Source organism: Pagrus pagrus (genome assembly GCF_965226575.1).
Source record: "Pagrus pagrus genome assembly, chromosome: 9".
Lineage (NCBI taxonomy): Eukaryota > Metazoa > Chordata > Actinopteri > Spariformes > Sparidae > Pagrus > Pagrus pagrus.
The window spans coordinates 10,333,373-10,356,895 of NC_140193.1; the positions used below are offsets into that span (position 1 = coordinate 10,333,373).

The 23,523-nt window shown below is 40.2% G+C and overlaps 1 protein-coding gene across 1 annotated transcript in view; it reads right to left on the reverse strand.

Annotated features, from left to right (window-relative positions):
* The window catches only part of thsd7ba (thrombospondin, type I, domain containing 7Ba), a 175,226-nt gene that overhangs the window by 79,389 nt on the left and 72,314 nt on the right, over positions 1–23,523 (reverse strand). The window contains exons 5-8 of the mRNA XM_084361504.1: positions 22,485–22,733; positions 20,684–20,853; positions 14,466–14,624; positions 3,571–3,771 (exon numbers count right to left, since the gene is read on the reverse strand). Coding sequence (XP_084217630.1) covers positions 3,571–3,771; positions 14,466–14,624; positions 20,684–20,853; positions 22,485–22,733 — 779 coding nt within the window. The remainder of the gene's footprint in view (positions 1–3,570; positions 3,772–14,465; positions 14,625–20,683; positions 20,854–22,484; positions 22,734–23,523) is intronic.

Consider the following 23,523-nt stretch of genomic DNA (forward strand, 5'->3'; position numbering starts at 1 on the left):
TAACAAGTAACAGGAAAAGTGTTGAAAATATTAGCTAAAAGTATAAATGGTAGCCATATCTTCTCATTGTATTTCAACCATAAAAAAAACCCCATAAAAGTCATTATTAAAAAAGGGGAAAGAGCTAACATAGTGGACAAATGCTTTATACTATTGATAAATACTTAAAATAGATTACTTTAAGTAAGGAATAAACAGTCGAAATACTTAAAGTTTTGTACCAGATGGCTGAAATGTTCCATTTCTCCCTACCCATGTGACAGTAGAGAAAATGCAAACTTGACCAAACTCAGCTCAACTGTATAAAAAAATAACATCTGGTTCAAAATCAATTAAAATGAACAGATTTAGACATGACGCTTCGTACTGATGAAGGGTTACTTCTATTTGAATTCAGTAAATGAGCAAGGAAGCTGCTCAAGCTGGGGACAGTGTGAAACTAGATCTTTTCGCAAATAACGAGGTAAGGTGAGGTCAAGATGAGCAGCAGCAGCCCGTTTTTGTTTTTTTTCGTAAACCCATCACTTCTGAAGGAGCTCAAATCAATTCAGACTTTAAACCAAACACATTAGGTCAGCTAATGTATTGTATGATTAGAAGGGAAGGCAAGCTGCTTCCTTTGATAGACATGTGCATTCATGAACATCATAGATGCTCACTGTTTATTATTGCAAACAATACTTTCACCTTTCCAGATATGTCACTACCTCTCCTTTCTCTTCCGTCTCTCCACTGTCCTGTCAACTATTTTCTGCACTTTTGGAAAAAGTTGAAATGATTGAAACTAAGCCTACAGTGTATGTCTGCAGGTATTTTATTCTTCGCCATCATTCTGAAGATTCCTGCCATAACATCTTCAGACACCCATGTCTCTCTCCACAGAACTGTAAAGTACTGTAAAATATAACTGGAATCTCTTCACAGACACCACAGGCACCACAAGATGCTGCGGATAACGCCACCAACAGTCCACCTCGAGGGCTGGATTTAGATTGCTTTGATTGAAGCTGCATTGAAAATATCCGGGATGAGTGGTGGCTGATAACAGTCTATTTAAAATGTAAAATGAACACGATAACACATTCAGTCGTTAACCTAAATCTTGATACATGTTGGAAATGAGTGACTTAGGCCTATTTTAAAACTGATTATATATATGGCTTATTAAAAATTGGTTCTAATGAGTTGTGAATGTGTGAAGAAACTCAGACTTTGCAGACTGGTCTAAATTAAATACTAAACACGGACAAAATGTCCATCATCTCCTCTTGTGTGGAGTCTGAAAAGGAAGACTTTAGATGTTATGAGTCTGAATGCACAGACAGACTGGCAATTAGTGGCTGCTCTCCCCAAGGTCTAGTAAATTTATACGTGGAGCATAACAGAAAAGCAACTAAAAGCACATTTTATCTGGAGAAAAACATGACCGCGATCAAAAGGGGTCACTGAGATGTTTGCACAAAAAAAAACAAGAATCACAGCAACAGACGTTATTCTGTCCGTCTAATTATCTACTTTTCCATCTGTCCACCGCTCAATTCATTAAAGAAAGAATAGCAGCAGTTGGTTTTGGAACTGTGCTTGGTTCGGTTATCATTAGGTGTAATGAGCATGTAGATGGTGCATTTTATCGAAATGAAATGAATTGACACAGTTGGTGTCAAATCCTTGACACAAGGCCTGCCAGCATGCCGAACATCTTTCCTCATTAAAGTTATGTTTTATTACAGCTATTCATAACAGAGAGACAGAGATCCATAATAAAAAAAAAAAAAATCATTCTCCAGAAATATGTATTTATCAAATAAACAGATTTGAACATTTGAACATTTTATAGTAGTTTTGCCTTTTTTTGTGTGTGCAGATTAGACAGGCAATGGTTTTTTTCGGTCGACCTTGTGGATGTGCACGCGATGACAGTTCCACTTAAAATCTACCATTAATTTCAATAATCGCCAATCGCTAAATTTGAAATGGAAATAGTTATTTAGTTTTCATGCACACAGTATTATCGGTGACTCATATTGTCATGCTCAGTGATTCTTTCGGTCCTTACCTTTTACACTGCTATGCCAGCCTACGGTGTCATTGTGTGAGAAACGGAGCCCTTTACAGGATTTTGCATCACTTAACAACTTGGCCCTGACACTGTTGTGACTGTGTGAGAAAATAACGTGCTTAAATGGAAAGTTCGATAAGCCAATTAAGGAAGGAACAGTGAACAACTTGTCAACATTCACGAACAATAAATCCGCTGCAGATAATTTCATAAGCCTTTTTCTTCAAACCCACCAAAGCTTGCGTTCTTAGCTGTCCTGTCAAAACTCATTACACTCTCTCGCTGGCTAATAAATCTGGACCCTCCACTGCCTTCTTGACAAACATACACATGATCCATTGTGACAGAATAATAAAACACAGGCAAAAAAGGGGCGCAATTAGGTTTATAATCTATGGAGATGAGCAATTAATGCTTCGCAGGAAGCTGTGATTCTGATTTTTAATCAGGCCAATGTTTTCTGTGCCTATAAACTCAGTGATGGACCCTCATGAATAATTCATGCTTCATTAACACTGATGTTCCTATCACCCAATGTGATGATACGACTGAGCACAATGGATCACATTATACCTGATAGTTCATGCGTCACAGTGCCACTGATAACATTATGTGTCTGGACCACGGCTTGCTCTACTGTGGCCTTGATGACTTTAGCACCTTTTTAAACTTACTGAGCTTACTTTTTTTTCTGTAGTGTAATAATTTGATTTCTGAACACATGGATGATGTCTGACAGCGAAAACCCAACAGTCGTTTTTACAACATTCATTAATTGTTTAAAGAATAGTTGGACTTTTTTTGGAAATAGCCTTATTGGTTTTCTTGCCAAGAGTTAGATGGGGAGATTGATCCCACAAGTATGATGTTACAGCCAGGAGCTAGCTTAGCATAGCATAACAGAGCAAAAGTACTCTGTCCACAACCCAATCACCTGAATAAATGTTGGCAATGCCAGTTTCCTCTAAACCATGAAATTGTTCAAACTTTTACACTTCTTGAGGTGAAATCTTTCAATTCTGTGTTGCGCAACGCTGTTCTGATCAAAAAAACCTCATTAGCAAGAGGAAAAGATTATGTTTTGGCTTAAAATACCTATTTTCTGAGGACAGAAACACGGCTGAAGACGTCCTGACTTCCCATCAAAAATATCTAGTGGTTTCACGCTTACAAATGCTGAAAACCCATCTCAAACTTGGCAGCCAACTCGCCCAGCTATCACGCCACCACCATCAGCAGAAACATACTGTGACAACATTTTATTCCGGCGACTGGGCTGCTGTCCAAAAGTAACAAAAAGGATGGCTTCTCATCATAGTCTTGGCAAGGAAGCAACTAAGCATATTTACCAAAATGTCCTTTAAAGTGTTCTTTAAAAGCAGCAGGAAGGTGACATGGAGCTGAAAAAAAATTCACTCCGCATTTATTTCCTGGACAAATCTCCATGGTGTGAGTGAGGATTTAAATATTTACGTGAACTGCTTCCTTATGATGCAAATCAAGGACATTACCTTCAGCGCTGACACAGGTCACGTTCTGGACTGCAGCTCCAGGACCACAGGGGCTTTTAGTGGGAACGCATCTTCCTTCTTGTTGGACCTGCCACAGGTAGCAGACGGGATCCTCACAGGGGACGGACTCGACCAGATGGGGGCAGGTCTCCAGAGGACTGCTGGACTCCCACAACACCTCTCGCCTCCTCTGTCGGAAACCTGACAGAGGAAGAGGAAGGTTAGCGAGGGAACAGAGACGGGTTGTCAGAGAAGCTATTGCTATTCCTGTACAAAAAATAAGACAACAGTAAGCATGTTGTCTCACATAAAAAGTCTAGAGGACCCGTCTCAGCCACTTAATAAAATACGGTATTAAGATGTAGTCTTCACTGGGCTTTGTCTCTGTGATGAATTATTTAGGTCTTTTATCAACTATGCTTTTGTCAGCAGCAGCAGCAGCAGCTCCCAACAAAAGCAACGATGTCTCATTGATAACCATTAAAGCTGAATCATGAAAACAGGAGTTTAAAAGAAGGAGGGTTTGTTCTTTCCGTGGCTTCTTCACAACAACATTGTTGTTGTTGGAAACTAAAAAACTCTGGAATGGTAATACTTTTGGAAATGAAAGTATGCCTGATAGAGGCATGCTCTCAGCTGAAACAAGTGGTTTTACTCATCTCTTAAGTTATTCACCTTTTTTAGGACTGAAGGAGATATCTCATAATGAAGGCACAAGTGGTACATTAATTTATTAGATTCATTTTCAGTGGCAGGAGCTGTCCACAGTATGATCTATTAAGTGGCTCGGTGCTGAGTGAGACGTAGAATCCATTTCCACTCTCTCCACGTGGAAAGTATTAGGTATGAGATTGTAAATCAAGGCAGGGCCTTTCTCAAACCACCCCCTACACATCCTCTCCCTATCCACTTCCACTTCCATTTGCAAATGGAGGGTTCCCGCATTAGGTGCAATCCCATACAAATGAGCCTGGAGCGGAAGTTAGCTATAACCATCTCATAGTTGGTCTGAAACTATGCTGACTTACTGACCACATGCAACATAAGTTCTGTGTGACTACCAGAACATATTACAATGCTTTATTCCAGAACTATTCCAGCTGTACTCCAAATACTTTTTAATTTATTATTAAATCAAGTTTAATAAGTTTGCCACCCTCAGAAAACTTGGCAACATGTATTCATTTAAATAATTGTTGAGGAATGGTTACAGTTATCAATTCCACTAGTTTTTCACTTTCTTGCAACCAAATGTTGGTTCTGTATTAATGTAGTTCTGTCACATCTAGACGTTATTTGGTCCTGCTTAAAAAACTGAGTGCCACGGATCTTTTTAGAAGAACATCCACGACATGGACTGGGAGACCCGAGGTTGGAAGTACCCATTATTAAAAGAGTGTGAAGAAACCACAGTGTTGAGGTTATGTCTGTGTTGCCCGGATTTAATGAAGATAGCATGCTAACCAGCTAGCCTGGCCCTGTCTGTCATACCACTTTGTACCCAGGTGGTTTCAGCTGGCAGATATAATGTCATGCCGGCTAGCGGCTAAGCACAATAAACAAACAAAATGAAATCACAAAATGTCAAGAAACAAAATACTCATGTTTCTCGCTTTTACAGAAGACATGCTTTGTTGCCTCGTTAACTCATCGTCAAACATGGCATAAACTAGCTCAGTAAAACTCACCAATAGAGTCTTGGTGTGTCTTTCCACTTCATCTTTGGTATGGTTAAAATAAATCCTTAATTCACCAAGTAACTCACATGTGAAAATATTCCATCTCTGCACGCCTCTCCCGTCCCCGCCAGATGTGTCTTATAGTTCGGGAAATCACTGGGGACCTTATTTTCCTCTGAGAACAGGTTGCTTGTTTATTCAGTCATGGAAAAAAAAAATATATATGTATTTCTGAGTTTGTATTATCACCTCATTGAAATTGTAAAAATTCAGAGTTTGAATTCCTTCTCCACAACTACATAGTGCCCCTTTGAAATGACTATGTTTTTAAACCTGTCATTGGCACCTTCATACAGGTGTGTACCTTGGCGAGACACTGGGCCACTGGGCCCGACTATTTCCAGTTTGAGAAAGGTCTGTGATTTTCATGTGATTTGGTCTTGTAGTGTAAGCTTTGATATACCAAAATACAACATTTTGGAATTAATTTTCACTGCAAACGGCCAGATTTCATACAAGCTGGGAGTTGTCAGCCCTTCTTGTTCCCATCCTTTTCCCCGAGTCTACCGAGGGATTCCAGCTAATGACCATCACCTGGTTCCTTTTCAGCCAGGCTCCTGCCAGCTCCGTATTCCCTGCAAACTCGATTAATCTCGTCAGCGGTACGTTCTGTGAAAAATATTGAGCATATCACACATCTAAACGCTGTCTTCGACAAGGCTCGCACAAAACTCACATTCCTCCTCATTTGATTTTTGTTTATCCAAAAATACTCCCTATTTGATATTCCAAACAGATACATAGAATATATCTAATTGATAATCTAGTAGAAAAAGATAAAAGCAGCTCATACATCTCCTCTTGTATTCAGTTTCCCAAGTGAGAAGAGAGACAGGGGAAGGTGAGCAACATAATGAGCAATGTGACACGGTGAAGGAGAAGGTGTTTAAAGAAGTGAGTAAGTCTGAGTGAATGGGGTCAAGTTACAGTAGAAAACTTTCACGCTGACACCTGTCTCTCCAATTACTGAGTCTCACTGGCCTGTCGCTGCTGTCGCTGCTGCCGCTGCTGCTGCTGCTGCTGCTGCTGTTACTAAATTGGAGGCTACCGGCTGAGGTGTGCTGGCTCCATGCTGGCACCTACAGTACTGAACATCACTGTAGTGGCAGAAATGTGATGTCCCTCCGCTCAGCTCATCAATCTCTTTTTTTTTTTTTATAGACATTAGCCCTGAGAAGATAATAGCAGTGCGTAAGAACAGTCTAAATTAAGACCAACAGTGTGTTTTTTTAATGAGTTGAATCACACTACCGTTTCCTTATGTGACTTACAAGAATGTACTGTACAATTGTGGGTATGTGAAAAAAATATCATGAATAATTTAAAAATAGGTGAGATCCCTCTGAAATCTATTCATTAACTGTCTCTAAAACAGTGCAAATATGCATATTTTTTCAGTTTAGTTTTGTGATACTCATTATCAGATTGTGAAGTTGTTAGGATCATAGATGTGCTCTGATTTTATTACCAGTTTCCATTTTTTATCATCACGTAAAAAATTCACAATCTTCTCTAGGTCCAACGGGGCAGAAAAAGGCACACAGGGCAACACATAATGAACACTCGATGACGTGTTTTTTACTCCGGTATAAATGTGAAATACATGTAGAGTAGCCCAAGGGAGCAGCACACATCTGACTTCTGCTATGATGCAATTTAGATATAATATGATTAAAATGAAGACCCAAGGCTGAGCAGTTAATGCTATCTGATGTGAACCAAAACAAGTCCTTTGCTCTGCGGTTAAGTAAAAGAAATAATGATTTGATAGTGGTGCGCTGGCTTTGTGCTGAGCGAGGACAAGCAGTGATTGCAAAGATCAGAGCCAGAGGAACACGTAAGTAATAATGAAACATGAAATCTGGTATCCCATGCGACTGTGTAGCTCATTCTCTAAAACTACTGTAGTTTTATTTTCAAGGTGTCTTTGTAATACATGTGACAAAGATCTCCAACCAGGCTAAAACATCACAGTAACAAGGTCTCCTTTGTCACATAAGAATAAACAGTATTTGCAGGGCGGGCTCCAGGGTGCAACTCTTTTGGTTGCAAATGTGCCCCAAAATCTGTCACGTGCGACTGACACTTTTCACTGATCGCATCAGTGTGTCTGAAATTAAGAAGTTTATTTTTTCAACAGTTAAGGTTAGTGCAGTTTCTTGTTGCATGTTATCTAGGTGAGAGAAAACATGTATTTACACCTTTACTCCAGTTTACATATGTGTTAAGATATTAAAATGTATATTGCGTGACCATTAATTATGTGCTAGTTCACCTAAATTAAAACGTTAGCCGCACCACAGCAGCCAGGGTGGAAAATGAGTCTGGAACCCTGAGATGTTCAAAAGTCAGTGGGCAGCCCTACTTATCATCCACTTTAAGTGTTTCAGCCACAGCCACAGCTAAAGCTACAGGTGCATAAATCCCAGCACATAACCATGAAATCTGCAACAACAAACACAGCATTCAGAAAGAGTAGTAAAGACCTTAGAGACTGTAAAATTAGCACTGTCATAGGATGCCACCCTTGCCGCAAGTCAGTTCATGAAATTACTGCCCCAATAAATTGGCCTCGGTGAACTGTAAGTGTTGTTATTGTGAAGCAGAAGCACCTAGGAGTAAAAATAGCTCAGCCACAAAGTGTAGACTGCACGTGGAGCATAAAAAATTGCCTATCTTCTGTTGCATCACTCACTACAGAGTTTTAAACTGCCTCTGGAAGCCCACACCCTGTTTGCTGGCGCTTCACATGATGGATTTTCATGGCCAAAGCAGCACCACGCAATGCCAAGCGTCAGCTGGAGTCTACAGCACAGCACAACTGGACTCTAGACCAGCAAGAAAAATATGTATGTTTGGAGAGAAAAATCATGCTCCACTATCTGGCAATCGATGGATGGATGACTCAGAACGCCACCACCTGGAATGCTTGGCGCCAACTGTAAAGTTTGGTGGAGGAGGGACAATGGGCTGGGACTGTTTGTAAGGGTTTGGGACAGGCCCCTTAGTTCAAGTGAAAGGCCTTCATTCTGCTGCAGGATACAAAGACTGAGACAAAGATGCTCCAACTTTATGGCATCAGCTTTTCTGTTCCATCATGACTTTGCCACTGTTCACAAAGTGAGGTCTGTGAATGGTTAGAATGGCAATTCAAATTAAAAATTAGGCTGTTTGTTTCATATTGCAATATATATTCCAGAAAACCAAATCTTGCAATGTCATTTTTTTTTCAATTATTGTGCAGCACTAGTTTGTAGGAACTCGACTGGATTGCACAGAGACCTGACCTTAATCAATGTGAGTCAGGCCTTGACCTCAAACATCCTGCTTTGACTGAATAGGCACAAATTGGCTTTTGAATGGGCCCTCCAACAAGCTCATATAGGTGGTTTTGCAAATAAGTTTATATACTAAGCCTACCAGATATTATTGTCTTATTTATCTTATTTAATCTTTAATCTTATTTACTTTTATTTTTTTTTTTCATTTTTGCAGGAAAGGATTAGAGATGTAAATGAGCCCAGCTGCAGTTCAACGGATTTGTACGGCTGATCTATAAAATCTAATGCTGCGCTGTCTAAGACACATTTTGTGCATGTCTGGAATGCAAAAGATTGCCTGAAAGTCTTTATCAGCGCTGGAATAAATAAATAAAGATAAATAACTAAATAAATGAATAGAGGATGCTTTTCAGAACTGCATATCAAACGATATGCGAGGAAGTTGAAAAGTTGCTTGATGTTGTTGGCTCAACAAAAACATCAGTGAAATAAAAAGGCCGTCTGTTATAAAACATCAGTGTGCAAGACTTGTTTGTTCTTTAAACTTTGACTAGATTATTGGCTGTAAACAGATACAAATCTGACAGGCTTTCTTATTCACTGATTTATTTGTGATTCAATCGTATCACACTACAGTGGAGCAGCTGTGAGCCATTTAAAGTTAGGAGAACCACACATTTAAACCAACCCCATCAGCAGAGTAAATCTCGACTACTGTAAGTATGCTGCTGCTGCTTATCTGCAGATAAGTTAAACTTTTACGTTTATTAACGTTGCATCTTTACGTTTATTTGTGTTAGTTTTCTATTTCTCTTGTCACAACATTGTGCTTATGCTCCGGTTAGGTTTAAGCACAAATAACACTTGTTTAGGGCGAGGAACAAATCATGGTTTGGCTTAAAATACTTGTTACGTCCACCACAAATCCTGCTGGAAATGTCCAGAGGTCTCCTTAAAAACATGTGGTTCTGTCTGCACAAACATGACTGGTGGCCTGATCTCCAGTGAAAAATATCCGGTTTTGGTGGCCACAAACATGGCTGGGAATTGTCATGAGCTCATCTTTAAAAATATTTACTAGTGACATGCTTATAAATGTTGAAAAAGCCGGTGGCCCCTTGTCAAAAATATCCAGTGGTTTCATACTTGGTCACTCGTTCGGTAGCCCCATCACCTGTAACTCCACCACCAACTGCTCCACCTCCTTAGCACCCACATGAGGTAATAAACATCTAAATACAATGAGATGTTTTGTACAAATGCCAATATGATACATAGCCTATGACACACTTGGATGTATTGCAGACACATTCACTGCTAACACTATATCCTGGCGACTGGGCTGTTCACACAGGAGGCGTGAAAAAGAACATGCTGTTGCATCGCTGGACTTGTGTTATTATCCTGAACATCCCACATTTTGTGTCAAAAACACGTTCATATTTATCGTATTTTAAGCTATGTCAATTGTCTTTATTTGTGCAAAACCTTGGTGTGAGGAAATATCGAGGAAGAGAAATCGCCAGTTAATGCCTAAAGAATAATTTTCCATGGAGTGTCATCTTGGACCAGCTTAGCACTTCCACTTCACCCTGTTTTCCAGCTATTAACAATGTCCTTTCTGCTGGTTTGTGTTAGTTATGAATCAGCAATGTCTGTAGACATACTGATGGATGATATTCTGTTTTTAGACAACATTGATGACAATGGCAGTGAGATCATTAAGGGGCTATGACAGGACGTTAACAACAAATGGCTCTGAATACAATTTAAATATGTTATTGGCAAATTGTCCAATAACATGATCAACATTTTGACACAATCATTATCATTAAGCCAATTACCTCATCAGTTTGGATTCATATCCCCCTCTCTACAACACTGATCTTTCTCAAAGCTGGACTTTTCATAAAATATTCATTTCTTCATGAAAAGGTTCCCACTGAGAAGACACCTCATCTTCTAATCTCCAGTCTCTATCGACTACTGAGCTCTTCCAATTCCCAGATGACACAGAAAAATGTTCTTGGAGATGAAAAATGGTGGGATCAAAAAGCTATTTCTAGGCTCCAGCACCTCCTCCGGTAAATGTCCACGACACTTGAGCAGCAGCTTTTCTTGGGGAGCCGTACTCATTTTACCGCAGCTCTGACACTTGGCAGAAAGGTCCCACATTCTTTTCCTCCGTAGGAAGACCTGTCTAACCCCAGGATACCCACTCTACAAATTACATCCCCCGACCATCTACTGGTGCCAGGCACCAGTTCAGGAGTCTGATCCGCAGTGCTGCCCGAGTGTGCTCTCCAAGAGAAAAGAGACTATGGATCGATTGCAGTATTGCCCAGAGCACTTACTGCTACTCACATCCAAACCACAAAAAACAATTTGGTGTGGGCATGCCCCCATGGATATTAATAATTGAAAGGTTTCTTGGTCATACCAGGTTTATTTCAGGGAAACAAGGGCCAACCAGTGATTTTCAGCACACTGTTACTCAGAAATACACCTTCCTTTAGCTCTGTGATGTCTACTAAAGGCATTACTGACATTCTATAAAGTAACCTTCCATGCCCAATTCATTTTCCCTCATAGCTGCAAAATGTGATAGGCCAAGATAACATGGGAAAAAGAAAAAAAAAAGTGAAAAGCACATAAAGCTTCTGCGAGGCAATTTGAATTTGTAATTTTCCAGAGAGCAAAGCTGGGGCAGCATAAGCATCTTGGCTGGTTGGCTCGTCTACCTGAACACTGGGATCCCGCAGGCCTTTCGGCTAGAGACGGATCACAGTTTATGCCGATGTTTTGAAACATAAAGGCTAAGTGCACATTCAATAGGAGAAATTCTGTGCAGCTCAAGGACCACGGGCGAACGACTTGGATCATAACAATGCCTACCACTCAATAACTGTTCATTGCTTCGCCGGCAACAGAGCTCGCTGCGAGTGATTTTCTGTTGGTTTCATACTCTCGTATCTGCTGCGGGCTGTGGATCTTTATGAATGCCATCAAAAGACAGTATGCCACAAGAGAGCCTAGTGCAAAACAGCGTGAGCTGTTTTTTCCACCCCTTGAAATATATTAATGACACTGTTTGAGAGTGGAGCTGGCTCATCCCATAGAGATCCAGCGTTGAAGAGTGTGGGCACTGACCTGAACAATTCCACACTTCACTTGCTCCCCGGGGGGCTTTCATGCACATTTACTAACGGCAGGGGCGAGGTCATGCTGCCCTTTTAGCGCTGCACTGACACACTAACAGCTCTGCACTATGAAACACACACACACTCACACACACTGCACTGCACACACAATGCCGAGCCTCTGCGAAGCACTGAGATATGACACAAGTTCACCTGTGAAGAGAGACAAGAACATTCAGACAGCACGAGCACGCTGAATACTTGAGCACACCTACCGACACACGCGCTACGCAGAAGCATACACACAGACAGGAAGCATCTTGTCTGTTGATGCTCCTTCTACCCTCCCGGGGACTGAGCGCTGAACTACAGGTGTGCTCTCGCTCTGTCTTTCGTCTGCGGCAGTTTATGCATGTTACTGCCTTCCTCCGGAGCACACTTCCTCTCAGCCAGCCGCTTATCAACAAACAATTTAGGATTCAAACATACGCCGCCTCTCTCTCCTGCTCTGACAACATCGCTCTCTTGCATTGCATTGTCATTCTCTCTCTTAGCCTCCGTCTGCCTCAGTAGCTCTATCTCTCTTTCAGTTTCAATGTTGCCAAAAGCACGACACAGTCTATTGTTTAGACATTCAAAACATGGTGCAATGCTTAATTGAAAACATACAAGGTACAAACCGGGTTAATATAAAGCCCCTTGTTGACCACATTGATGGCACTCAGCTCTTAAGCAACAATAGCTGCGAACAGATGATTGTAAATGTGGCTATCTGCAATAAAACTCAACAGTTAATTGTTTTTGACTGAGTGCTTATGATTTCACCACTGGCCCATCTGTGCAATTATCAAGTTCAATTTAAAATCATATCAGCTTGTTAGCTAGCTATCTGTAAAATCTTTTTGGATGATTGGGTCAGATGCATTCATCCCTCTGTCCGTCCATCTGTCAGGCATGATTATGAGAGAACAGTATTCTGCTTTTCAAGAACGTTGGAAGGATGATTTGTCTCGGGACATTTTTTCTTTTTGGCATTTTAAAGAATACCCTGGACTTCTTTAGGGAGGATTGTTACAATTTTCTCAAAGCTGCTGTTGTTGTCCAATCTGAACATGAACCAGCTGGTGATAACTGGTGCTAGCAGTTTGCTAATGTCAGTCATCTGGATGGTGTTTTAGAAAGAACATTAGTCTTTGGTTGCACATGTTGGACTAACAAACAGTTGCCTTTACTCATTTCATGTACTAAAATGTAAACTCTGGACCAGTGGCGAGTTTATGGTCTGATGGGGCCCAAGGCAAAAAAATCCCAAAAAACATTTTCAAATAACCAACACATTTTTTAAAAAATATAATTTTTTTATTCCCTATCTTCACATTACTAAAATGTTCTAATATACACAAAACCAGAACAATTGAAACCTAAATTAATAAATTATCAACTTAATTGTTAGTAACCGGCATTATAAGGCCATCAACATACAAAGTATTGATTTTGAGTCAGCAGTAGTGCACAGTATAATGCCTCTATGGTTTAAGGGGGTTTTATAGTTGCAAAAATGCAAAATGTCCCAATATGACTGACCATTGGGGACCTCTTCTCCCAGATTTCTTTTGGGGGCCCCAAACTTGTACCTTGTTTACCTCTGCTGGTGTTGCGCCTGTGCACTGGACATCAATGTTCCTCCACAACAGATTGGATTAAGAGACAATTTAAGATTACCCCCTTTCCAATACCTTCTTAAAAATCTAATTCAAAGACTTTCAAACCCAATTCTCTCAAATACAGTGTCCTAACACGGCATAGTTTGAGATGTGTAGTAACTGTTACAGCATTGAGAATTTCTATAAATGAGATCAATCAGGCTTCACAGAAGCTCACAGACAACAAATTTAAAAGAAATATAAAACAAGACTTTCCTTGCACAAAATCTATGAATGCCATTACTTTCATCGATTTATGTATATTATGTCTATTTTCAAAAAATGTAATCTTTCAACGATTTCAAGTATCTGAGGGAACCCTGGATTGCACACATATTTTTCAGCTCTTGGATGATGTATGAAAAGATGAAAATTTAGGCCAATACAATGTAATGTTATGTTAGTCACTGTAAACCAGGGCTGCCCAAAGTGGGGCCCGCGGCCAAAGGTGGCCCGCCATGAGGTTCAATTTGGTCCACCAGATGCTTCATAAGGAAAAAGATTAAAAATGTACTGTAATTTGAAACACCATAAACATTATTTTGTTTTCTTTTTCTTGTGAGGTAAAACTGCTCTTTACTTATGTTGGATCCCCAATTATTATTTTTAATAATCTGAGTATGGTGGGCTGTGCAGGAAATCAGTCAGTAAAGGGAATTTGGGATCCAGGTATCATTTTGCATCTTAACAAAACAATATGATACTATAGGAAATTGTCTTTTTTTGCCGGTAGCCCACTGTTAAGTTGCAGTTTTGGCCCTCGAACAGAAAATGTTTGGACACCCCTGCTATAAACCATATAAATCAAAACATAAGTCTTTGGAGCTGAACATGGGTGTTTGAGGTACATACAGTATGTGCGCACAACAAAACCTCTTTCAACAAGCTACAGCTTTTTTCTTTCCCTTTAACAAACCATGAATGATGGGGAAGTGTTTGAACATGTATTTTAAGACACTGAGCTCTTTTGATTACATTTTGGGAAACCATGCAAAGCTTGTTCCATCTCATATCCAATTTACTCCATCATACCTTTCTTTCCCTGTGGTTCCTTGCAGTTATCGTGTAGGCAGGCGCCCCAGGGTGACCACTGGGAGAGCAGGCAGGGGTGCTGGCAAGGGATGGAGCAGTGCTGGACGGCGGAGGGGGGCTCTTCACCAGCGCACAGCCTGGCATTCACAGGCCTGGACACTGAACAAAGACAAGGAACACAGGCAAGGAAATACTGGGTTTAAGTCAACACACAGGCAGTGGTGGAGTGCATTTCTGTGTGTGTGTGTGTGTGTGTGTGTGTGTGAGTGAAAAAGCATATTTGAAATTGGAATGCAAGCAGAAATAATTGCTTGATGTTGTGAAGACAGTGAAGAGGATAAAGAAACATCACGAGAAGCGTCATTCGATGAAAAGTACAGATGTAATTTCACTCTGATTGGGTAGAGAGTGGGTTGTACTGTATCTTGGTAAAGTCTAGCTTCAAATTTTGTACAATACGGTGAGAGGCAGGGTAGATTTAGCTAAGCATATTGTGGAGGAATAAAGGAGAAAATAGAAAGAAGAGAAAGAAAATTGCACCTCGTACCTCAAGCCCGGCTCAGGAGAATATTAAATAGAGGGCAGCGGCCGGCTGAGGGAGTAAACAGGCGCTGAATAGGGAAATATCAAGGCAAGACACGGTATAACCAATTCACTATTAAGCATGGCTGGTATCATTTGTAGATCACAGAGAGCTCAGCCACCTGTAATGGGCTTTGACATTAGTCTCTCACACAGAATGACTGGGTTTTTTTGCCTGTCCACAACACAGGGACTTATTCAATCTAATATTCCATTTTGATGCAGCTCCGCACACCATTGAGTGGCAAATTTCCATTTAAATGAGAGCCCAAAGAGGAATCCACTAAATATCCATTGTGCATTTTGTCTTCTCACCAAAAGTAATTTACATGGTGTTTGATCCCCTTTGTAAAAATGAGATGCTTGCTTAAACGCGTTCATAAAGTGCGTTGTACAGATCTGTCCGCTTTGTTCCCCAGACTGCGGTTTTCTTGTGTTTGTCAGTCGCGTTACGAGACATCCAACCGGAGCAAACATTACCAAACCAAGTAGATCTCCATATTGCAGGCGGACAGCCACATCTGTCTAAATTAGCTTAATCTGTGCAGGTCACATCAAGGTACACATTATAGTTGACGTATAAATGTTTGTCCCAAGTTACATCACTTTGTTGAAAGAGCTGCCCCTCATTGATATTCTGTGTTCAGCTTATTGTCCAAATACACCTCTGGTGAGAAGTAAAGCCACCTGGGACTCATCAAGTCGGCAATATAGGAAAATACGGATGAGGCAAAATTAATATCTTATTATTAAATAAATGGTAATTTATGGAGTATGATTTGCAAAACAGGACCTTATAGTTGAAAGCCATTACAAACTACCCACTGTGCTTAATTAAAAAGATGAATGAAATACTTGGTATGCATTTGCGGCTGTTTTTTTCTTGTAGTGATTGATTTTGTATAAGCCTTAAACTTTCAACTTGTTTAATTTACATTTTTGTGAAGAGAGTATTACTTTTTGCCACAGTTCACAAATGCACAGCGTCACTGGTTGCCTTGGTGATTCTGGCAGCAACCAAATTCAGCACGCTTTCTCATCTCTGTTTGCATCAACGTATCTACCGAAAGTAATTAACTTTAGCTTCGCATGCAACCTGGATAACTTGCAGTGCTTTTGGGTTGTTTACACAGCCGATCAGACTAAATCTTTTACATTTTGAGTACAAATACATCTAAGCTGTTGCTTTCATCTCTGAGCGATAACTACAATTGTGATTAGAGGATCAGCCTTCAGGTGTTTCTCTTTTATTCTAAAGCTTTAATGTTCTCGTTCTTTCCAACAAAACTTTCTCTAAAAAGGAAGTGATGAGTTTTGTGATTCTGGCTGCGGAATGAGGACTTTGTTTGGAATAAAGAAGAAGGGAAAAGACAGAGTAGCATGCAGAATGAGGAGAGCCGCCGCCGCTTAACAACGGAAACTTTGAAAAACACAATCTTAAAACTTTGCGAGAATGGCAAATGTGAAGAGGGTTAGGTCAAAGGTCTATACTGTGAAACATTTATCAGGTGTATATTCTTCAAAATTGGTCAAAAATGGGCAAGTGCAGAAAAAGGCAAAAGCTCTCCTACATGCATAGTTGAGAGCTGCAGACAGACACAATAAAGGCATGAAAACCAGCTAAGTTGATTTGGTTTGGAGGAGGCCTCCAAGGACATTAATATAGATACAAAATGTTAATCAATTCAATAAAAAGTCAGTCGTCAGTTCATTATTTTGCATCCAAAGACAGATATGCTATATATGAGACCTAAATTATGCTGTTTAACATGGAATGAAACGCTGACATGCATAATGTTACGCTTCTGCTTCTGGCACAGTTGACGTTGTAATCTTGTGTTCTTATGGAAACAACTTGGTGACAGGCTTTAATTCCTGCTATTATGGCTGTAAGCACATACTCTGAAACAGTCAGAACGAGACAGGCTGCAATTCACTGTGTATATTTTTAGCACAGTGCATATACGGTATATGTATATGCACCATAAGCAGTAAAAAGTAAAAGTATCTGTTTGTTTTTTTTTAAACCAGTGACAATACAAGTTTTGGTATCAACACCAAACAACATCAATGCTTTGATTTGATGATCTGTCATTCTTAAGACGCTGACATATGTTCAAGAGTTCATTTTTCTCATCATTTTGGATTTCATTAGTTATTTGATGCAATAAAAAGGAGGTCAAATGTCATGATTGACAGCTGAGCCCTGCTTGCAGCTGAGTTGGGCAGGAACTTGATACCATAGCTGCCTGCTTGATCAGTACCAAGGAACCTAAAAAAGAAGGAAGGGTCATTATGTCACCCAATCTTACTTTGGTGCCGTACCGTGGTGCCAGCTTTATTGAAGTCGTATGACTTCTGATGAAAAAATGCCTCCAGAAAATGAAAGACCACACTTCAGAGAGGAGGTTAACCACAGATTTTTTTTAATCAACATGTTGTTCGTCCCTCGATTTTGTTTGGGAAAGGAGCCCTATTCGCAGTGCCACTGCAGCCTCGTCAGTGATAATCGCTCGGACCAGCCCTGTCAATCATTTTAAAAACATTTTTTTAAAAATCAGCCATTGATTAGTGTGTTCTTTCATTTTCATTTCATACAACTTAGATAAGTTGGATTTTAGTGTGTTTCTCCATGCATCTCCCATAGACTTCAATACAGCTGTCACCACAGTCTGCCACCAGTAAGATTCAGTGACATAATAACCAGTGCTTCACAGTCTCTGGCTGCAAATCACATCACCAGCTCAGGATTGCACCGATTTGATCCGAAAAAAAAAAAAAAAATAACTACCATGATTATGAAACTGACCAGACATTCAATACTCAGTTTATGATACTCACTGCTAGAAACACATTGAAGTCTTGGACATTTAAGCCCAGAAAGTATGTATGAGTAATGTTTATTAAATGCAGTGAGAGTTTCCAAATTTCCACAACTCCCAGGAAAAAAATTAAAGTTTTATTTTGTTTTGGCTCTCTCCCAACTACAGTACCTTTCTTCTTTTCTAACTTTAATTCTCTATATTAACTGACTTCATTATCTGAAGCCACCTGTTTACACTTTAGTACAGGCTGTTAAATCTGCATGATACGAACATAATGCATAATAAAATAAGCATAATTCACAGTGGGAAGGATGAGAAGGTTCTGCTGGATGTTCAAAGTAAACAAATTCATCCCCTTTAATACTTTATCTGATGTGCCGTATTAGATTTAATGTGAAAACACAGCGCCCTGCAACTTTGCAACAGTTTCTCCACCTTATAAAACTGTTTTACTTGTTTTGTGACAAATGCCCATTTTCTCCTACAATCCAGGCCAGCCGCAATTACACAGATGCTTGTACAATATAATGCAATCCTAGGTGTTCAAGTTACTGTGTCCACCCACGCATTAAAGTGATTTAGTCGGTTAGGTTTCCCACACTAACACTAACTGTAGACTGAGGTGAGGCTGAAAACGCTAAAGGAATTATACTTTTGAACTTTGGCTGTAATAATACCACTTTTTGTGTGCATTAGATAATTCATGTGTACAGCGACTACAGCGGCAGAGATATTCCATGAAATCTTGTGCTAAGCTAGTTACAGTACTGGTGATGACCAATGTTCAACAGGCAGCCGCTGGTCCCCTCTTTCCTGACGTGCTTGTATGACAATTGTCTGGACTCGGAGCACATAAACAGCAGGGTCGACAATAATAATAATAAAAATAACAATAATAATGGATTTTTTTTACTGTTTTACAAATATCCTCTACACTGCACTCCAAGAGGGGTATTTCCATTAAGATGCTAGCGAGATTGGCTGTTATCTGAAAAGGAAATGAGAGTTCTGATGTAATGAAAATTACTGTTACATAAACGGTAAAATGTTTTTTTCTCTGCATCTATTATCATCCTTACACAAGTGCAAATGTTGGATTAATTTATTTCTAACAGTCGGAAGGGTCCGTCCATTTTTCATTGTCAGTGGTGCACTTTTCAACCTGCAGCAAAGTTCACAATAGCTCTTAATTACTTATGAAAGCTGATCTGATGTAACTTAGTCTTTGGTGTTTTGCAGAGTCATTTTCTGCTCGTCACACTACTCCTTATAGAGTTTTTGGTGCGGCGCAGTCGTTCAACCTCCCGCCCCTCTTGTTTTTGTACCCCCTCGACTCCTCTCAGCGTGTCTAAGTCCGTCTGACATGAGATGCGAGCGGAGGAGTTGAGGAAGAGACGCGAGGAGAGAGGAGTCGAGGCAATAGGCATTTAACAAAATGAGTGTCACTGCCTCGGAGATGTATATTAAAGTAACATCAACTAAATATGACATGTGGCACGACCGCATCATCCGCCCATTGTTTTGCTGTCGTCTACTGTTGTATTTTATGATCTCTGTCTGATGAGCAGAACAGTGTTCATGACAACTTATATATTGACTTTGATGCAGCTCACAACGTGGCATAATGTCACATAAATGTCACATAAAGGAAAGGAACACAAAGGAGTCCTGCCACCGCCACAGTTTGAATATTCCAGCTCTATATCACACCTCTTTGGTCAAGGGTGCCGAAAAATACTTAGACCCGTGCATCCTCGCTTCTACCCCCCTCCGTCCTCGCTCCTCTCTCCCGAAGAGAATTTTAGGGATTGAGACATCCTTTACTATGGCGCGCTGAGATTGATTTCAGAGTCACAGGCAGGAGGACGGAGGAGCGAAGAGGCGAGATGGCACAAAATAGAGAAAAAAAACAAGCTCCTGGTGAAGTCAAGACTCCAGGAAGCACAGGAAACATACCCCCTGTACAGCCACAGTGTGTTGGTTTTACATTTTGGCTTAATAGCGGATTGAAAAGAGATAGAGAGGAGCTACTGTGCTCCCTTTGGACAGACCCAGGTTACCTATTATGTTTTCTGTATTTTTCTTTTTCTATTCTCTCTGCTGAGCAAAGCTAACCGGCTGCTGGCCTTATATAAACTATACAGACATGAGAGTGGTATCCGTCTTTTCATCTAACTCCCTCGAGAGGAAGGAAAATAAGAGTATTTCTGAAAATGTCAAACATTGCCAAGAGGTGTGGCACACCTGCAAAATGAAATACATTCTAGGCAAACAGTTGTTTTGCAGTATGCCGTAAGTACGGGTATTTCCATTTTCATACTGCCCTGTGAGGCTTCCAGCATGAAAGAAGTGCAAACATTTTATGTCAAACTGAGTAAAATATATACTGATGCCACACCGAAATGCCAGTTGCTTGAAGTTCCTTGAAACAAACAAACAAACAAAAAAAGAACAATAAACCTTCTGAGGTAAAATGAGCTTTTTCACATGTAGAGTGGTGGATCCCTGCTGTTCAAAGCCTCAGCTGCAGTGTATTGTAGCACAGGAAAGCACAGTCCGAATAAAATGATAATCCTCATTGACTGCTTGCACTTTGAACATGCTTCAGCTGCAGCAACACAGCGTGCTCATGATTGTTTTCCTGGTGCAACATAATGCTCTGCTGCTAACCTTAACTTTAATAATTTATGCTCACAGCTTATATGAAAACACACCGCTGAGTTTACTCTGACTTTATTTCTGGTATCTCTTGAGTTGCCATGTGCTTCAACCGACCGCTGGGTCAACCGCGATGAATGCAGATTTTCTTACCCTCTTTCCTGTGATGTGGTGCTGAGTCATCAGGGACTTGAACGCAGTAGGTCTTCCTGGTCTGGATCCCACCGCCGCACAGAATACTGATGTTAGCCTGCCGCCGATCCTGCTGGCTCAGTAAAGGGAGGATGCGACATTCTTCCCAGTCAGTGGCCCTCCACACATACCTGACAGAGAGCAGACAAGCATGTAAATACATTTGCAATGCAAACAAGGAAACGGCAATTAAATTGCGTCACGATTGAAGACACTGTTTCTTTTAGGAAGTCGACCCAGAATAAATGCTGGCAGGGTAGGTTTCTGCAAACCACGGATATGTTGTACGTTTCTTTAGGTCCATTTTTTTTATTTTACGTTGTGATGCTGGTTAGGTTTAGACACAACAACCACTTGCTTAGAGTTAGGAAAAGGTCATGTTTTGGCTTGAAATACCTGCTTTGGATACCAGAAACACAGAAATGTCCTTATTTCTAGTCCAAAATAAGAACATTTTGTCGCCACAAGAAATCTTGGCAGTGTAGGTTTCTGCAAACCGAAATATGTTGCATCTTTACATTTCTTTAGGTTTATTTTCTATTTTATGATATGACATCACAGTGCTTATGGTCTGGTTTGATTTAGGCACAAAAACTACTTGGTTAGGGTTGGGAAAAGATCATGTTTTTGGCTTAAAATACCGCTTCAAACACAAATAAAAATTTTCTTAAGGTCCCCTTGAAATGTCCACTGGTGTCATGCTTACAAATGTTGAAAATGCAGTCTCAAACTGCAGTCACTTGCTTTGGTAGCCTTGTCGCCTGTAAATCCACCACCATCCCCTCGTCGCAACCATGCAATGCGGACGTGTTACGACACGTTTTGTAGAAATGTCAAAAGAAATGTGAACATATCGGTGGTTTGCAGAAACATTAACTGCCAGTACTTTATTCTGACAATGAGATAATCTTGTTGAAACGTTGATGGATTTTCAGAAGCCACAACCCATTCAGAAACAAGTGATAAATGAGCGTATTGAAAAAGGATAAAGTATCAGTATACACAACGGTGTTGTTTCAGGAAAGCCACACAAAGCAAAAGACAAATTAATGGGAGCAGTCTCTGGTAAAAGCCTCTCTCACAGTATGTCAGGAGGAGTGAGGCATGATTGTTTTGATTTCGAAACTTCTAAACAAATGTTTAGTTTCAACTATGAAAAATGCAGTGGTGCATAAAGCAATATTATTGGAAGGGTTTACCAGAACAACAGCCTGTAGTAATCTATCAAATGCTTAATTTCCGTAATGAGTTTTCCCTAATCATGTAAATCCTCTGCTCTCAGGCACTCCATGTAGATTTAGCAAATAAAACAGAATCTACCAACAGGGAAAATAATTCTCTATTGATTACTTTGTTTACTGCATGTGATATTAGGCAAAAGCCTTTTATCTTAACCCAAACACTCCTGAAACAATGAGGCTCTGTCAAATACTGTTTGTCATCCATGTCATGTCCGTTGAGCGAGAAGCTCCCAACAGTACAGAAGGTTATTGTAGGTGCCACAAGATAATTGAGGGAATGCTGAAAAATATGCACAAAGTAATTCAATAGTGAAATCATGAATATTTGCAGCCTCTGGGCTTCCCCGCATAATTGTTCAGGTGAAAAAGCTCAGAGAGGCAAAATTAGAAATCATTATTTGGTTTTAGACTTTGACATTTGATGCATAAACATCTGCATCAGGAGATCGCGCACGAACAGCTTTTGTTTCTGAGGATTGTGAGCTCAGAGTGAGATGATAACCATCACTGTTGAGAACTACCTGGGGCAGATTGGAAGTAAATCTCCCATGATGTTGCAAGCTTCTTTTTCCTCAAGGGCAGGACATCGTTTGCCCCCTCCGACTGGAATCTGAGTCATGATCCGTGACCGGAGGCGGTAACCAGGAGACAGGTCGCTGGAACGGCAGGTCTTCGAGCAGGGACTCCACGATGACCAATCAGACGTCTGGCAGTCTTTGGGCATCACGCACGCCTGGAACGTGAGGGGGTTGTTGTCCTTGGTACAGAGACTGCAGATCGAGAGGAAAAACATGTTGAATTGTGACACATCAAAGAAGCTTAATTTCATTAAATAAAATCTTTGTAACCCCGCCAGAGATTGAGAATAGAGTTGCTGCAAGAAAGTTAGAGAGAACGAAACAGAGGAGTGACAGATGTTAGGTGTGGTTGGGATTTAAATAGATTGGTAGAGAGATTTGATTTTATTAAGTCAGAATCACATCAATTGTAAGAAATACCATCTGCTACAGTAGGATAGCGATTCCCAACCAGGGGGACTTGTACTCCAGAGGGTACTCATCCTCTCCATGTACCAGCTCTGCTGCAGGGGGTACATAGAGAGTTCGTAGAGTAGAGCTCAACAAATTTTAAAAAATGTATTTAATAATACATCCACATGTGTATAATTGCAATTAAGAGTGCATGAAAACTAGTTACTGTAGCAAGCGAGCGGAGATGTAGTTAGCTAAAAGTAATGGATAAAAACAAAAAATCTCAAAATTGAGAGTTCAACTGTACATGTATGAATATGTATTATATGAAAATGTATATGATTCATAGTTTAAAAAAAACATCCAATTCAAAATGAACTTTGAAGGTTCAGTATGTTGGGTTTAGTGGCAGAAATACAATATAAGATTTAGAATTATGATTTCATAAGTATATAATCAATTGAAACTAAGAATCAACGTGTTTACATTTCCTTCGAATGAACCTGTTATATCTACCGAGGGGGTGGATCCTCTTCCACAGAGTTCGCCATGTTGCACTGACATGTTTCTACAGTAGCCAAGAACAAAC